This window comes from Dreissena polymorpha, chromosome 13 (genome assembly GCF_020536995.1).
Source record: "Dreissena polymorpha isolate Duluth1 chromosome 13, UMN_Dpol_1.0, whole genome shotgun sequence".
NCBI lineage: Eukaryota > Metazoa > Mollusca > Bivalvia > Myida > Dreissenidae > Dreissena > Dreissena polymorpha.
The window spans coordinates 33,041,879-33,057,598 of NC_068367.1; the positions used below are offsets into that span (position 1 = coordinate 33,041,879).

Here is a 15,720-nt window from a genome sequence, read left to right on the forward strand (position 1 = left end):
ACATTGACAAGTGAAAGGGCTGAATCTGGTTCATAAATAACACTGGAGTTTATTCTATATGATACATATACATATGATACAACAACTCATTTCTTTACAGGCTTATTACACTTTATCACGAAAATGTCTCAGTAAAGATCAATTGAAACCTTGTAAAGTTGCTTTTACATATTGTAAAAAAAAATCAAGGCTCTGTTAAAATCAAAGTGATCCCGCTGGTTAAGTCCTCAGTAGTGTAATGTTTGTAAACAGTTCTACTGAATTCTTATTTTTTTAGTTCTGTTAGCAAAACATTTGCCAAGTCAATAATATCGATATTTTGGCATTAATTGATAATTCTGCTCAATTAAAAATAATAGAAAATTGTGTTAAATTTAGTATTTGAACCTACGTTCAAACTATATTATTGGGATTTTCACAAAATGCACTATGGTTTCTTGAAGAGCTGAATTACAATGATCTGCGAAAAAAACAATTTGATTTTTTTTCTAAAATCTTGTAAACACTGAGAAATTTAGTTGTTATTTGTATTTATTTCAATTCATTATTGCTCAGAAAGTTGTTATTATGTTGCTCTGATGCATATTGAACAATTTTCAATCATTTGTTGACACCATTTTACCCCCCCCCCCCCCCCCCCCCCCCTATACTATGCATTGACTGTTCCAAGGCACTGAACTGAGCTATAAACATTTTTATTTTTATGTCATGTGGTATCTATTGTCCTGTATCATATAGGAAATTGGTTACTAGCTGACTTGCCTTAAAAAAAAGATTTGAGGCTGTTAATAAGAATTTCTCCCCTGATAATGTTCCTGGAGTCCTTTTATTCTTATATATATTGGGACACAACTTCATTTTTACCTCATGAGAGCTAAAATCTGCAACAAAAATCAACTTGTTTTTAAATCAACGGCTTTATGCTTAGTCACCTTTTACAATCTCAAAAGTAACGTCTTCAAAATACCCAGGTGAGCAAGTTCTCATATTGGCTAAGGTATTTGCAAAGTTTTATAACTCTAGCAGCAATACCATATTGCGTTAAATTCAACACACAAACAACTTACAGACAGTTGTAAAAGCATGGACCACGCAAAGTCTCTATGTCTGTCCTGTAAAGGGAATAAAACACACTAACCTTTGTGACAGCTATGATCTGCACCACAAAGAGTTCATCCAGCTCGGGTGCAGTATCACCCCTAACCTTCAACCCAAGTTCAGCTGTCAGTTGCTGGTTGGCAAAGGTCACGTTGCCAGAGTGGTCAACTATGTCATTGTTCTTGTCTCCAGTCACCTCCCAAGATACCACTGTCTGACCAATGCTTCCTCCAACCCTCTCAATCTGTAGTATAGAGGACAAACATATACTTTAGACCAGTTCTGGGAAAACCGGGTTTAATGCATGTTCAGGAAAACACTTTAAACGAAAAATACCATAAAAGCCAAAAGTGCCCTCTCTGATTAGCTTGTGTAGATAGCGACACTTTATGCACATGCATAAGAATGCATTTTCACAGAGAAAGCCTAAACAATAAAAAAAATATTTTGCAATTTTGCATCATAACAACCTAATACAATCTTTTTTTTTTAAACAAGGTAAAACAAGAACCAAACAAAGCAGCATAAATTGCAGCACTTTCACTGTAAGTGTATAAGTATAGAATTAATTACTTAAATACAATGTAATGTTTATAATAAGCCAATAAATATCAATCAGCCAATAAAAAAAGCCTCAGAGATGTGTAGAAATTTAATATAAAGTATGTAAGTATGAAATGCCCCAAATCTGAATTTGTTGATCTTCATTAATATGAAAATCCTCCACTCTACCAACATACCTGTATAGGCACAACATTGAATCCACTATCCCCAGTCTCCATAACTTGAATCCCGCGATAATTTGGTCCAAACTGGAACACCCCAAAGGCTCCATCTGACGGCTGGATCACCACAATCACTGCCGAACCCTTTCCTAGTGCGGCTCCGCCTGAAGGGTTCAACAAGGTCACCACGAAGGTTTTCTCGTCCTCTGGGATGCTATTGTCCACTATGGTGATGTTAATGAATGCATATCGTACCTGGTCCTTCATTGTGAGCCGCCCTACAGCCGCCTAGAAGGTGTGATGTAAGGAGAACTTAGACAGAACTGGTTCAATTAAGAATTTGAGACGTGTTCTGCGAAAATGGGGCTTAAAGCATGAGAATTAAATTGTCACAGGCTAATCAGGGAATGCACTTTCCTCTTATACTCGATTTTGGTTTTGAAGACACTCTCTTTAAAGGATGAATTCAAAAACAAGAAAGTGTTGTCCCTAATTAGCCTGTGATGATCTGAGACAATACCTTATGCACATGCTTTAAGCCTGGTTTTCCCAGAAAACGGCATGTTTGTAATGGCTCTTCATATGTATACATAGATATCAAGGCTTATCACATGTGAGGTTTTTTTGCCATGTTGATCTCATGAATCCCATTAATTGTGGACTTTGCTTATAGAAATAATGGTCAGAAATCGCCATGTGAAATGAACTATATCAAATATATTTTAAGAGCTTAATTGAAAAACTGGCTTCAAAATGTAAATCAAATCCATACATCCCAAGAAAAAAGTTAACACAGATATTTAATACTAAGGATGGGCATTAATCATAAACTGAATATAAGCTTTTAATTCTGCCTATCTACAATAAACCCTGAAAATATCTCTATATAGAAATAAACATAAATTTAATAATCACGACATACAAGCATGGAGCTTATTCAATGTCTGTGCTTAAGAAAAAGTGCAGGATGACCCTGAATGTCTCTCAAATTCATTAAAACTAAGGGAACAAATTTAACACTCAAAATTGCAAAATGTGAGCAAATTTCATTTTTTTTTCTTGTTGCTCACCAAAAGATACAAGTGAAAAATATTTTAAATGGAGAAAAGTTTTTATCATCATACACCATCACTAGCCTTTTACACAATGTGTGTATTATATTTCTAACGTCCAGCTTTCTTTTTCTTACAGAATGTTTGCTTGCTTTTCAAAAAGGTATTCCATTCAATTAAAACAGTTGGGTAAGCTTAGGGGCCACCACAGGAACATAATTTTCTTGTCAAATAAACCAAAGTGTTTAAGAAAAGATGGTATACATTGTATGGAGGAAATTGTTGATGCAAAACAGCATAAGCAGTGAGTGACAACAATAGCTCACCCTTCAGCACTATGTGCACTTATGATCTAACAAAGTAATAATGATTTATCTGACAAAATTTTTTAAACAACATTGTTGTGGTTGTTGTTTTTTGTTAATTAGTAACAGCTCCAAATCAATATCATTGTATAGTGTTACAGTATTATTTCAAACAATATTTCAACACAATGCATAACACCATAAAAATAAAGCCAAGAACCACTTCCCATTACACATAAAATATTGCAACATATTACCTCTGTATTGTTCTGTCACACAAGTAATAAAATAAATAATTTGTTAAGGCATATTAAGTACAATCTTTGAACCAATGGCAACCAATGGCATCATAAAAAGTCAATAAATGTTAATCAATGTTTTTAAAAAACTACACTTTAATTTAGTTTATACTTGGTTTCAAATAAGATAAAAAAATATTAAATGTGTAATTATATAACATTCTACAAGAACTGGTGATAGCTTTATTAGTTCAACAATAAACACATTCACAATTGCCTGATTTCTACATTAATCATTAATTAATTCATTAATGTTCTATTTTGTCCCTGAATTTATAATAATGGACATGGGTTAAATTGAAACTTTAATAGCTTTTCATCAGAAACAGAACTTTAATGCATTACCAACATAAAATAAAATCTTTAAAAGTATGAATCAATAAATCATACATCATCTAACTTGCCAAGTGTTAAATTCAACAGTGCCAATTTCACAAGTTCACATAAAAGGCAAAGTGGTTACTTTACAATTTCACCATCATTAGCATTTAAATGGACACAAATGTCTCCAGGACAAAGAATGTTGCGGCACTCATTCAAAATATGGGGAAAAGAGCAAATCAGCTTTTTCATTGCACTTATCAGCATTTAGATCATGAATATATTATGAAAATTCAATGTATTTATGTAAACAGTGTCAAATCATTTGCATGATGGTTACATCTAGAAGTTATTGAGGAAAATAGGACCATACAAAAAAGGAAGTCACTAAAAACAAGTGATAGGTACTGTTCTATATAATAGCATTATGTTTAGATTTGTGTGTGTAAATAAGTGTTGAACTTAAAAAAGGACATCAACACATTCATGGAGACAAATAAAGGATAGGAAGATCACTGAACAATTTTTTTTATTTATATCAGATGTTACAAACTCTACCCAACAAAATGATGAAAAGTTTAGTGTTCATTTTTTCAAACCTTTTGTATCTAAAAATGGCTGACATTACCATGGCCAATGAACACCAGAGTTGTAAACTAAACATTGAAGGCTGCAACTACAAACTGACATTGTTTCCCAGTGATGACCAATGTCAAGGTCACAATCAAACCAGGTCAAGGTCACAGAGGGCGGTAACCAATAGCAACAGCGAGATTGCAGAAATTCTCCAGGAGCTAAAAACTACATCGGAGAGATACAAGAAACTGGAATACAAACTCACGAAAGACATGAAGCAGCTTGGAAAACGGGTGTTACGGGGAGCAAGAAAACTGGAGACAATGATTAAGAAACAGCAAACAACGGACACAAGATCCGGTGTAAAGGATTGTCCACAGGGTTTTATTGTGGTGGACAATTGGTTGAGCTGTTACATGATTTCCACGTTTAATACCAGCATGTATGAGGCGAGGGAGATCTGTCTTGCCCTTGGCAGTGACCTGGTATCCCTGGAGACCTCACAGGAACACCATCTCCTGTCCTACCTTGTTAGAAATAACCCTAGTAAGTGGTTTTTCTGTACTTTTTACAACTATTTAAAAAGAATGTTGATCTACATAAATTGTGAAGTATCATATCTAAGAGTAACTTTTGTAAAGATTAAATTATGATTAGTTCTAAATATTACCTGTAATTAACTTAACGTTTTTTCAGGTGTGAATGGTCAAAATTATTAACTGTACATAATTGTAGACTGTTTTTTGCGTGTGTGGTAAGTCCTTAGGATAAATGGTAATTCATTAAAACTGTATGCAGGTGTGTTAAATAAACAGAATTACACGCAATTCATGTTATTAGCATCAGTGTTAACATTGAAAGTCCAACTGATATTTCCTAATAATAATCTCACAAGAACAGTTTTAAGTGTCCATACCTTGATATATACTCTTATCAAGGCATACATGGACATTATAATGTTGTCCCAGACACTCATTTTTTTAATGCTTTCCTGCGATTAATATGGAAAAATTAGTGATTTAAAACTGGTAATTCACTGTTTCAAACAGTGAAATATAACAGTGACTTTCAAAATACTAACAAATGATAGACGTTTAAATACAAAGACACTTTGCATGTATTATAAGATTGTCAATTTTTATCCAGTAGTGATCAAAGAAAAAATATATTTTCTGATTATTTGTTACTAAACATTGATAGTGACAGAAACCAACAAAATTTATGTAGTTTATAAGAGCCCTCAGAAAACTGGGTTTCATGCATGTTTGTAAAGTGTTGTCCCAGATTAGCCTGTGCAGTCTGTACATCTGATCAGGGACAATACTTTCCATTAAACAAAAAATATTTAAAAGCAGAATGTGTCGTCCCTGATTAGCATGTGCAGACTGCACATGCTAATCTGTGACAAGACAGTACACACATGCATGAGTCCCATTTCCCCAAAGAGAGGCTTGTGTATGGAAAACAGTCCCTTCATCATTTCAGTCTATGCAGATATTTCAGACTGGTTTTGTCATTACATCCTTAGCCAGTATTTCAGGCATGTTTTGTCATTTCAGCCTATGCAGGTATGCCAGGCTGGTGGACTAGCGGCACCTTCATCACGGCCACCAAGCAGTGGATGTGGACGCCTGGGTCAGACCCGCGACCTGTCACATACCGAATGTGGGCGCCCAAAGAGCCGAACGAGGAACATGCCCTTGACCTACTTTGCCTCATGATGCTGAGGCTGGACAACTTACAGTGGCACGACCAGCTCTGCACCGACCACTATAACTTCATCTGTGAGAAGTCTCTCGCATAACTTCAAACTTGTGCAGTTTTTGTACCATAATAATTATGTTTATCAAAATATTTGTAATAATTTTATGATTTCAAGGTAAAAATTGTGTAGGTTTTTTTAGCATAAAAACGTTGTTTCTCTAACTGTTGATAATACATTTATGATTTCAAGGCCAATATTTAAGAACTGAAAAGCATTTTCCTGTGTTTCATTGGTGTACAAACTGTTCCTAACAACTACACTTAATGTGCATAAATGCAGACAATTTTATAAATACATATTTTTGTTTTAGACACTTGTGTTATTATAGTTTTTGGTTGGTAACTATTACATGAGAAAGGTTGTGTCTATTCACTTATACTTCTTAAATTGTTTATCAACAAAGACTTCTCACACATTATAAATCAAGTAAAACTTCTAACAAAAAGGAAATATCCAAGTGTGCAATTACATAAGGCTGGGAAAACAGGGCTCAATGCACTTGTGGTAAGTGTTGTCTCGAGAATAGCCTGGGCTTCACAGGGACAACACTATCCGCCTAAAGTGGATTTTTATTTAGATGAGACTTCCTTTAAACAAAAAATTCCACAGGCTTATCTGGGATAATGCTTAAAGCACATTAATTACACCAAGCTTTCCCAAAAACGTGCTCAAAGTATTACAGGCAGAAATTGATAATTGCTTTTCTCGTAAAGGATAATGTAACAACATTGATTGATTTTCATGTTTTTTTGAGATTTCAATTACAAGTTGCTCAATGTTGTTCTTACCACACCATTTGTGCATTTAATAAGTGAGTTAACCTAATAACGAACAATACACTTCAGCAAATGGCATTGACCATTGTAACTTTATTTGTGAAAGGTCTTTTACGTTGCATTACACATCTATGTGTGGATCTGGAGCAATAAAAATTTATTGTGTCTGAACTTGACAAATATCCACTGGTTCCTTTGTTAAACATTCTTAAAATCACACGAACTTTAAGAGTTGTTTTCTTAACATTTGGATTTAAAGATGACATAGCCCACCTTACTAAACACTGCACAACAAAGCTTGAAATACAATGCAATTTAATAAAGTTTTATTTCCAGGCATCATCTCTTTGATAAATATTTTAAAGTGATAATATTTATTTCATTTGAAGGTTTTGAATATCCTTTCATTTAGGAACATAATAATCATGAATGTCTATTTTATTTGAGCTACAAAAACAGTAACTACAACTGACCCTCGTTCTGTGAAAACTGGGCTACATGCATGCAAAGGAGGGAATCCCGTTTTTTTTTAAAATATATATGCTTTACTAAAAAAAAAATATATATATATGTAAATATTTGCTATAATAGTATTTCTATTATAGCATATATATATATATTTTTTTATTTTTTTTTAGTAAAGCATATATATTTAAAAAAAAACGGGATTCCCTCCTTTGTATCTGATAAGCCTCAGCTGCCTGCAAAGGTTAATCAAAGACAACACTTTCCACTCTTATGGAATTATTTGTTTTTGTATAAACACATTATTTTCTAAAGGAATATCCAGTCCGGGTGGAAAGTATAATCCCTGATTAGCCTGTGTGGACTGCGCAGGCTAATCTGATAAACACTTAAAGCATATTCATAAAGCACAGTTATCCCAGAGCAAGGGTAAAATAGTCAACACCACATTACTCACTGTGTAATCCACTGGAGTTTTCCCGCTGCTCTTGGCACTACCGTCTGTGGTTCTCCACTCTACAGTTATCTCTCCTGTGTAGCCCATGGCACGCACCACTAGCAGCCGGGCCACGCCCGATTCCTCTCGCACTCGGACCTGAAATAGAAATGTAACAATGTATTATATTTCAGAAGAACATGAAACAATATGTCAAACTTTATGTGCAAAAGTTCAAGAGAATCCCTTTCATAGCGTTTACTAGTATTGTTTTGTCTACCTTACACTGAAATTGTGAGTGTTTTTATGTGCCTCAAAAGTGAGAAGTATTTTGATGGAATTAAGTCTGCATGGATCTAAAATGGATTTTCATGATAATCCTCTCTTTCCAACTCGATGTCAGTCTGACATTATTTCCACTCATAAAATTGTGTATTGCCTCGCAAAATCTCTGACAGTTATGATCCAAATTTGATTAAATTTCTTTTATTTTATGCTTTCTTTGGTTTATAGATAAATATCAATAAAATGTAAACCAATAATTTACTGTTTCAAACTGTAAAAATTAAGAGTGAAAATTATCAATTATTTTCACTGTTACACTGTGAAATGATGTTGTTTTCATGAGGTTGCAATATCATTTTATCAGCAAATATACAAAAATAATCATTTGTAAACATAAAATAAAAAGAAAATTAGTTGAATTAAATACAAAATCGATTTTATTTCACCCATGATTATAAAAAAACATTCTATGATCACTCTTGAATTAAAATCAATATTCCAACAAAGCCAATAAATATCCTCTAAATATAGCATTCCTAAGGTTGCAAATCCGCATCCTTGGTAGATTGTTCTGGTCCCATGATTTTTTTAGAACTACATTGTATTGCCCTTTGATAATTAATGTGCTACTTTTTTCCAATTGAGATCTCAGACACTTATGAATGGAAGTTGGTTAAACTTGATGAGCAGCATCCCTTAAGGGTGGCCATGTGCCTCCTTGTCAGGTCATTCCAGTCAAATTATTGTTTTAGGGAGTTATTGCCCTTTGATTATTTATATGTGATTTTGTAATGAATCTATAGTTTATGGGACAGGTATCAGGAAGTAATGATCTGAATTGCCTGAAATTGTGTATGCACTTTCCTTTTAGAATGGACCTGTACAAATTGTCTTGTCATTCCCCCCAATTGGCTTGTCAGTGCGTTGTTGCAATTTGAATAATAATTCCTTTCTGAATTTGATCTTGGACACTTATGATCCAAATGTTATGAAATAGGTATGCAGCATACCTATGGATTGGAAATGCATATAATTTCAGGTTGCTCCGCTCAAATTAATGTTCGGGCAGTAATAGCCCTTTGATTTATTATATGACATGTATTAACCCTTTGCATGCTGGGAAATTTGTCGTCTGCTAAAATGTTGTCTGCTAAATTTCTAAAATTAGCAATTTTCTTCGATGTTTTTCCAAAGAATACTATCAGAATAGCAAACAGTTTGGATCCTGATGAGACGCCATGTTTTGTGGCGTCTAATCTGGATCCAAACTGTTTGCAAAGGCCTTCAAAATCCGGTTCCAGCGCTCAAAGGGTTAATGAATCCTACTTTCCAGTGTAGGATCACAGAAACTACTGATCAGGTATTGATGAATAGTTATATGCAGTATCCCTAGGTGGACATGCACATATTATTATACCATTCCCTTCACTGAGTTTTCAGGGATTTATTTTGCCCTGAACAATTATCTGTTTTTAAAAAGTAAATAATCTAGGGAAGGCCCCTTTAATTTGTATGCCTCCATCCTTTGAAAAAATGTGCCCCCCCCCCACCCCAATGTTTTTATTAGCCATTGATTGTCCTTGTATAGATAAACAAGAAGCTTTACTTAATATTGAATCCAAATAATTGTTAATAAAGAAATACCTCATGGAATGTAAGCTAAATGGATAATTTGATATAAGTACTTCAGTGAAAACAGCTCATTGAGTAACTTACGATATTCAAAATTTACCATCCGACGATTTTTTCACTGAAAGAGAATACCCTGCCCCTTTTAAGGTCCCCCCAGCCATTTTTAGTCTGGATTAATCCCACACTATCACACTATTTTGCATATCTGCACACCCATACTAAGTATATTTTGCATATGAAATAGTAAAATCAAAATTAACTTTAATAATTTTTAATGTTTTGAACACTTTTTTAGTTCTGATACTATTGCAGGTACAATGCTAAATTTTGGTAGTTGTTTTCCACAGCAAAGTATTGTAACTGAAGTAACGATAGTTTTGCATGAAAAATATCATCAAAATATTACGAATGTTTAGTTGCAAAACTATTGTAAATTCAATTACTATTGTAATTCTCAACTGCTATACATAAAAAAGACTTGTCCACGTTAATTTTTGATAATCTTTATAATCATTTTCTGAAAATAGTGGAGTTACGATACTTTTGCGTGGAGCCGACAACTTGTTTAGTATAGCATACCGTTGGAGACTCGAGCATTGGTTCTATGTAAGGATCATTTGGTAACGGTGGAACACCATCTGGCTTAAACTGGAGCAACCCGTTCAGAAAGTCATTCTCTGTCATGACAACCGTGGAATTACTGTTGGCCGGATCTATGCTAGCTCCACTGGCATTGGTGGTGCCAACTTTGTTGTCTTCCGTGGAAATGTTAATAAGACGAATAACGTAGGTCTCTATGGGTTCAGGAATACTGTCATCCAAAAGTTTCACAGAGAAGTCCTTTAAATGAATATGTAAACCATCATTCAATGTAATTCATAGTATAAGAAATCATTACTTTCACTGTTAATAAATATTGCAAGAAAAATAACAGAACATACATGACATTTGCAACTTTTTTTCCCATAAAAAACAATGCATTTGATTATTAATAAAAATAAGTTTAACTGTTTTGCTCAGAAAAAAAAGGTTTGTTTATGAACAGAACAGAGCAGAAGGTGTATTCATATAACGTGAACAAGTCCAGTTCTTCATTATATATTCAATTAATGCAAAAGTGACAAAAAAAGTGTACAATAACGTGTTAAAAATGCACAATGGCCATTATGTTACTCATCATTTGTATTAAATGCCTCAGTTCTCATTTTAAAAAAGCATTTTTACAATATATGGCGAGTTAAGTCAGAACCTTAGTGTTAGTATTTGTTAACAAAAGACTAAAATTATGCTTTAAATGGCTATGTTTAAAAGAATAACCTTTGTCCTTTCCCCAGCAGCAAACACAACCTGTCCGGTATATTCAACAAAGTCCTGGGTTGCCAAGGTAACCTGACTCCCTATCAACTGGTACACTGACCAGGTCACGATGACCTGACCGTCGTCACCACGTTGCCTAGCAACAGTGCATGTAATGGTGGCAGCCTCAGTAGAGGGTGAGGGGGGTTGGCAGGGTTGTGGGAAATAAAACAGCCCATTGGCATTGTCACTCTTTAAAACTGAAACAAAAATATTGTTGCTCTTCAAAACTGAAACCAAAACATTGTAGCTCCTCATAATTTAAACCAAAAAAATGAAATTGAAAAACAAACGGGCATTTTTTACAACATAACTTTGAAATATGCACATATACAAATATTTTCTTGCATGGGAAGTGCTACTTAGCAGCAAAGAAAAGTACTCTTGTTAACAGAACCACTTAAAAAGTGAGGAAGTTCATGACCTATTTCAGGGAAATGACCATTATACATGTCCTTTCATGGATAAATTCAAAAAGAGCCAGGATATTACAATATCGGTGACACACTTTGGTAGGTTGTCTTCATTAACTTTTACCTAAATCATGAAGCTCACTGCAACAGCAAGTAAAATTTGAAAATTCATCAAAAAAAGAAAAAAAAATTCAAACTTGAAATTTCAGTTCAACAAATCAGCCATGCTTTCGGATAACCAGGGCTCTATGCATGTGCGTAACATTTAGTCCCAGTTTAGCCTGTGCAGTCCAAACAGGCTTATCAGGAACAACACTTTCCGAATTTTTGTATAAAAGTTGCTTTTACATGAAAATCCAGTCCAGGCAGAAAGTGTCCTCCCTGCTTAGCCTGCACAGATTGCAAAAGCTAATACTAGTATGGGACAACACTTTATGAGCATGTATTCAGCGCAGCTCAAGTAAATGCCACTAACTAGTAATGGTTGCCACAGCATCAACACCAGACAGAGTAGCTCCCCCTTTTGCCTGTATCAGCCTCACAGTGAACACTTCCTCCCCCTCCTCCTCAGTGTCCTGCAGAGAGGAGAGGTCAATCCTGCCCTCTCTCAGACCCTCCAGATACGTGATGTAGCCGGATATCGTGGTAAGGTCAGTCCGGGCTGGGGTCTCATACAGCTCCTGGATCTCACTGAAATAGTGTGGCAATCTGTTTAATTGCATGCTTTATAATAACCAATTAGCAAACAATTCAGAAATAAGCTGCATTCTGGGAAAATGGGACTTAATACAAAAGCCTAAAGTGTCTTTCCTGATTAGCCTGTGCATTTAGAACAGGCTAATCAGGGAGGACACTATCTGCTTACCGGATATCTAGTTTAGATGGAAAGTGTCGTTCCTGATTAGCCTGTATTAACTGCATCTAGATCATCTAGATAAAACTTCTGACCAAGTTTGGTGAAGTTTGGATGAAAACTACTTGAATTAGAGAGTGGACAACATGTTGAATGTTTAAAACGCATTAAGTGACCCTGTGACCTAGTTTTTGACCCCGCATGACCCATATTAAAACTTAACCTAGACATCATCTAGATAAAACTTATGACCAAGTTTGGTGAAGATCGGATGAAAAAAGTTGAATAAGAGAGCGGACACTTAATATGGACCGACTGACTGACAGACCAGACCGACAGACAAGTTCACTCCTATATACCCCCTAAACTTTGTTTGTGGGGGTATAATAAAATAGTTTGGTAAAAGTTTGATTTGATTTGCAATATTGACATATTGCATTTTGCCTGGATCTGTCTCAAAGATATGCCATTCAATCTATTCTGAAAGTTAAATCAACAAAAATTATCATTAACATTTATTAAAAGAAATGAATACATGCGTTTTTCATGCTTAAAAAGGGTATAATTTTGAACATGTTGAACTGTTGGTTGTCATTGCTAAATACTCTCATAGTCTCTGAGCATTTTCTCTACTTGAACATAAGTTAAAGTGTATTTATCCTTGCAACTTACAATACTCTTGAGAACCTCGTTTGGAAAATCTGGGCTTCAAGTGTTGTCCCATATTAGGCTGTGTAGTCTACACAGGGGGCTTCAAGTGTTGTCCCATATTAGGCTGTGTAGTCTACACATGGGGCTTCAAGTGTTGTCCCATATTAGGCTGTGTAGTCTACACAGGGGGCTTCAAGTGTTGTCCCATATTAGGCTGTGTAGTCTACACAGGGGGCTTCAAGTGTTGTCCCATATTAGGCTGTGTAGTCTACACAGGGGCTTCAAGTGTTGCCCCATATTAGGCTGTGTAGTCTACACAGGGGGCTTCAAGTGTTGTCCCATATTAGGCTGTGTAGTCTACACAAGGGGGCTTTAAGTGTTGTCCCATATTAGGCTGTGTAGTCTACACAGGGGCTTCAAGTGTTGTCCCATATTAGGCTGTGTAGTCTACACAGGGGCTTCAAGTGTTGTCCCATATTAGGTTGTGTAGTCTACACAGGGGGCTTCAAGTGTTGTCCCATATTAGGCTGTGTAGTCTACACAGGGGGCTTCAAGTGTTGTCCCATATTAGGCTGTGTAGTCTACAAAGGGGGCTTCAAGGGTTGTCCCATATTAGGCTGTGTAGTCTACACAGAGGGCTTCAAGTGTTGTCCCACATTAGATTGTGTAGTCTACACAGGGGGCTTCAAGTGTTGTCCCATATTAGGCTGTGTAGTCTACACATGGGGCTTCAAGTGTTGTCCCATATTAGGCTGTGTAGTCTACACAGGGGGCTTCAAGTGTTGTCCCATATTAGGCTGTGTAGTCTACACAGGGGGCTTCAAGTGTTGTCCCATATTAACCTGTGTAGTCTACACAGAGGGGCTTCAAGTGTTGTCCCATATTAGGCTGTGTAGTCTACATAGGGGGCTTCAAGTGTTGTCCCATATTAGGCTGTGTAGTCTACACAGGGGGCTTCAAGTGTTGTCCCATATTAGGCTGTGTAGTCTACACAGGGGCTTCAAGTGATGTCCCATATTAGGCTGTGTAGTCTACACAGGGGCTTCAAGTGTTGTCCCATATTAGGCTGTGTAGTCTACACAGGGGGCTTCAAGTGTTGTCCCATATTAGGCTGTGTAGTCTACACAGGGGGCTTCAAGTGTTGTCCCATATTAGGCTGTGTAGTCTACACAGGGGGGCTTCAAGTGTTGTCCCATATTAGGCTGTGTAGTCTACACAGGGGGCTTCAAGTGTTGTCCCATATTAGGCTGTGCAGTCTACACAGAGGGCTTCAAGTGTTGTCCCATATTAACCTGTGTAGTCTACACAGAGGGGCTTCAAGTGTTGTCCCATATTAGGCTGTGTGGTCTACATAGGGGGCTTCAAGTGTTGTCCCATATTAGGCTGTGTAGTCTACACACGGGGGCTTCAAGTGTTGTCCCATATTAGGCTGTGTAGTCTACACAGGGGGCTTCAAGTGTTGTCCCATATTAGGCTGTGTAGTCTACAAAGGGGGCTTCAAGGGTTGTCCCATATTAGGCTGTGTAGTCTACACAGGGGGCTTCAAGTGTTGTCCCATATTAGGATGTGTAGTCTACACAGGGGGCTTCAAGTGTTGTCCCATATTAGGCTGTGTAGTCTACACAGGGGGCTTCAAGGGTTGTCCCATATTAGGCTGTGTAGTCTACACAGAGGGCTTCAAGTGTTGTCCCATATTAGGCTGTGTAGTCTACACAGGGGGCTTCAAGTGTTGTCCCATATTAGGCTGTGCAGTCTACACAGAGGGCTTCAAGTGTTGTCCCATATTAACCTGTGTAGTCTACACAGAGGGGCTTCAAATGTTGTCCCATATTAGGCTGTGTAGTCTACATAGGGGGCTTCAAGTGTTGTCCCATATTAGGCTGTGTAGTCTACACAGGGGGCTTCAAGTGTTGTCCCATATTAGGCTGTGTAGTCTACACAGGGGCTTCAAGTGTTGTCTCATATTAGGCTGTGTAGTCTACACAGGGGGCTTCAAGTGTTGTCCCATATTAGGCTGTGTTGTCTACACAGGGGGGCTTCAAGTGTTGTCCCATATTAGGCTGTGTAGTCTACACAGGCGGCTTCAAGTGTTGTCCCATATTAGGCTGTGTAGTCTACACAGGGGGCTTCAAGTGTTGTCCCATATTAGGCTGTGTAGTCGAGACAGGGGCTTCAAGTGTTGTCCCATATAAGGTTGTGTAGTCTACACAGGGGGCTTCAAGTGTTGTCCCATATTAGGCTGTGTAGTCTACACAGGGGGCTTCAAGTGTTGTCCCATATTAGGCTGTGTAGTCTACACAGGGGGCTTCAAGTGTTGTCCCATATTAGGCTGTGTAGTCTACACATGGGGGCTTCAAGTGTTGTCCCATATTAGGCTGTGTAGTCTACACAGGTGGCTTCAAGTGTTGTCCCATATTAGGCTGTGTAGTCTACACAGGGGGCTTCAAGTGTTGTCCCATATTAGGCTGTGTAGTCTACACACGGGGGCTTCAAGTGTTGTCCCATATTAGGCTGTGTAGTCTACACAGGGGCTTCAAGGGTTGTCCCATATTAGGCTGTGTAGTCTACACAGGGGGCTTCAAGTGTTGTCCCATATTAGGCTGTGTAGTCTACACAGGGGGCTTCAAGTGTTGTCCCATATTAGGCTGTGTAGTCTACACAGGGGGCTTCAAGTGTTTTCCCATATTAGGCTGTGTAGTCTACACAGGGGGC

At 36.9% G+C, this 15,720-nt stretch overlaps 2 protein-coding genes across 2 annotated transcripts in view; one reads left to right on the plus strand and one right to left on the minus strand.

The window, feature by feature from the left end:
• LOC127854563 (adhesion G-protein coupled receptor V1-like) overlaps positions 1-15,720 on the minus strand; it is a 139,848-nt gene that overhangs the window by 98,917 nt on the left and 25,211 nt on the right. The window contains exons 24-29 of the mRNA XM_052389627.1: positions 11,980-12,194; positions 11,053-11,291; positions 10,315-10,575; positions 7,840-7,977; positions 1,839-2,111; positions 1,139-1,342 (exon numbers count right to left, since the gene is read on the minus strand). Coding sequence (XP_052245587.1) covers positions 1,139-1,342; positions 1,839-2,111; positions 7,840-7,977; positions 10,315-10,575; positions 11,053-11,291; positions 11,980-12,194 — 1,330 coding nt within the window. The remainder of the gene's footprint in view (positions 1-1,138; positions 1,343-1,838; positions 2,112-7,839; positions 7,978-10,314; positions 10,576-11,052; positions 11,292-11,979; positions 12,195-15,720) is intronic.
• Positions 4,173-6,452, plus strand: LOC127855858 (lectin BRA-2-like). The gene is made up of 2 exons (XM_052391741.1): positions 4,173-4,922; positions 5,936-6,452. Exons 1-2 carry the CDS (start codon positions 4,343-4,345, stop codon positions 6,178-6,180), a joined length of 825 nt encoding a protein of 274 aa, XP_052247701.1. The 5' UTR covers positions 4,173-4,342; the 3' UTR covers positions 6,181-6,452.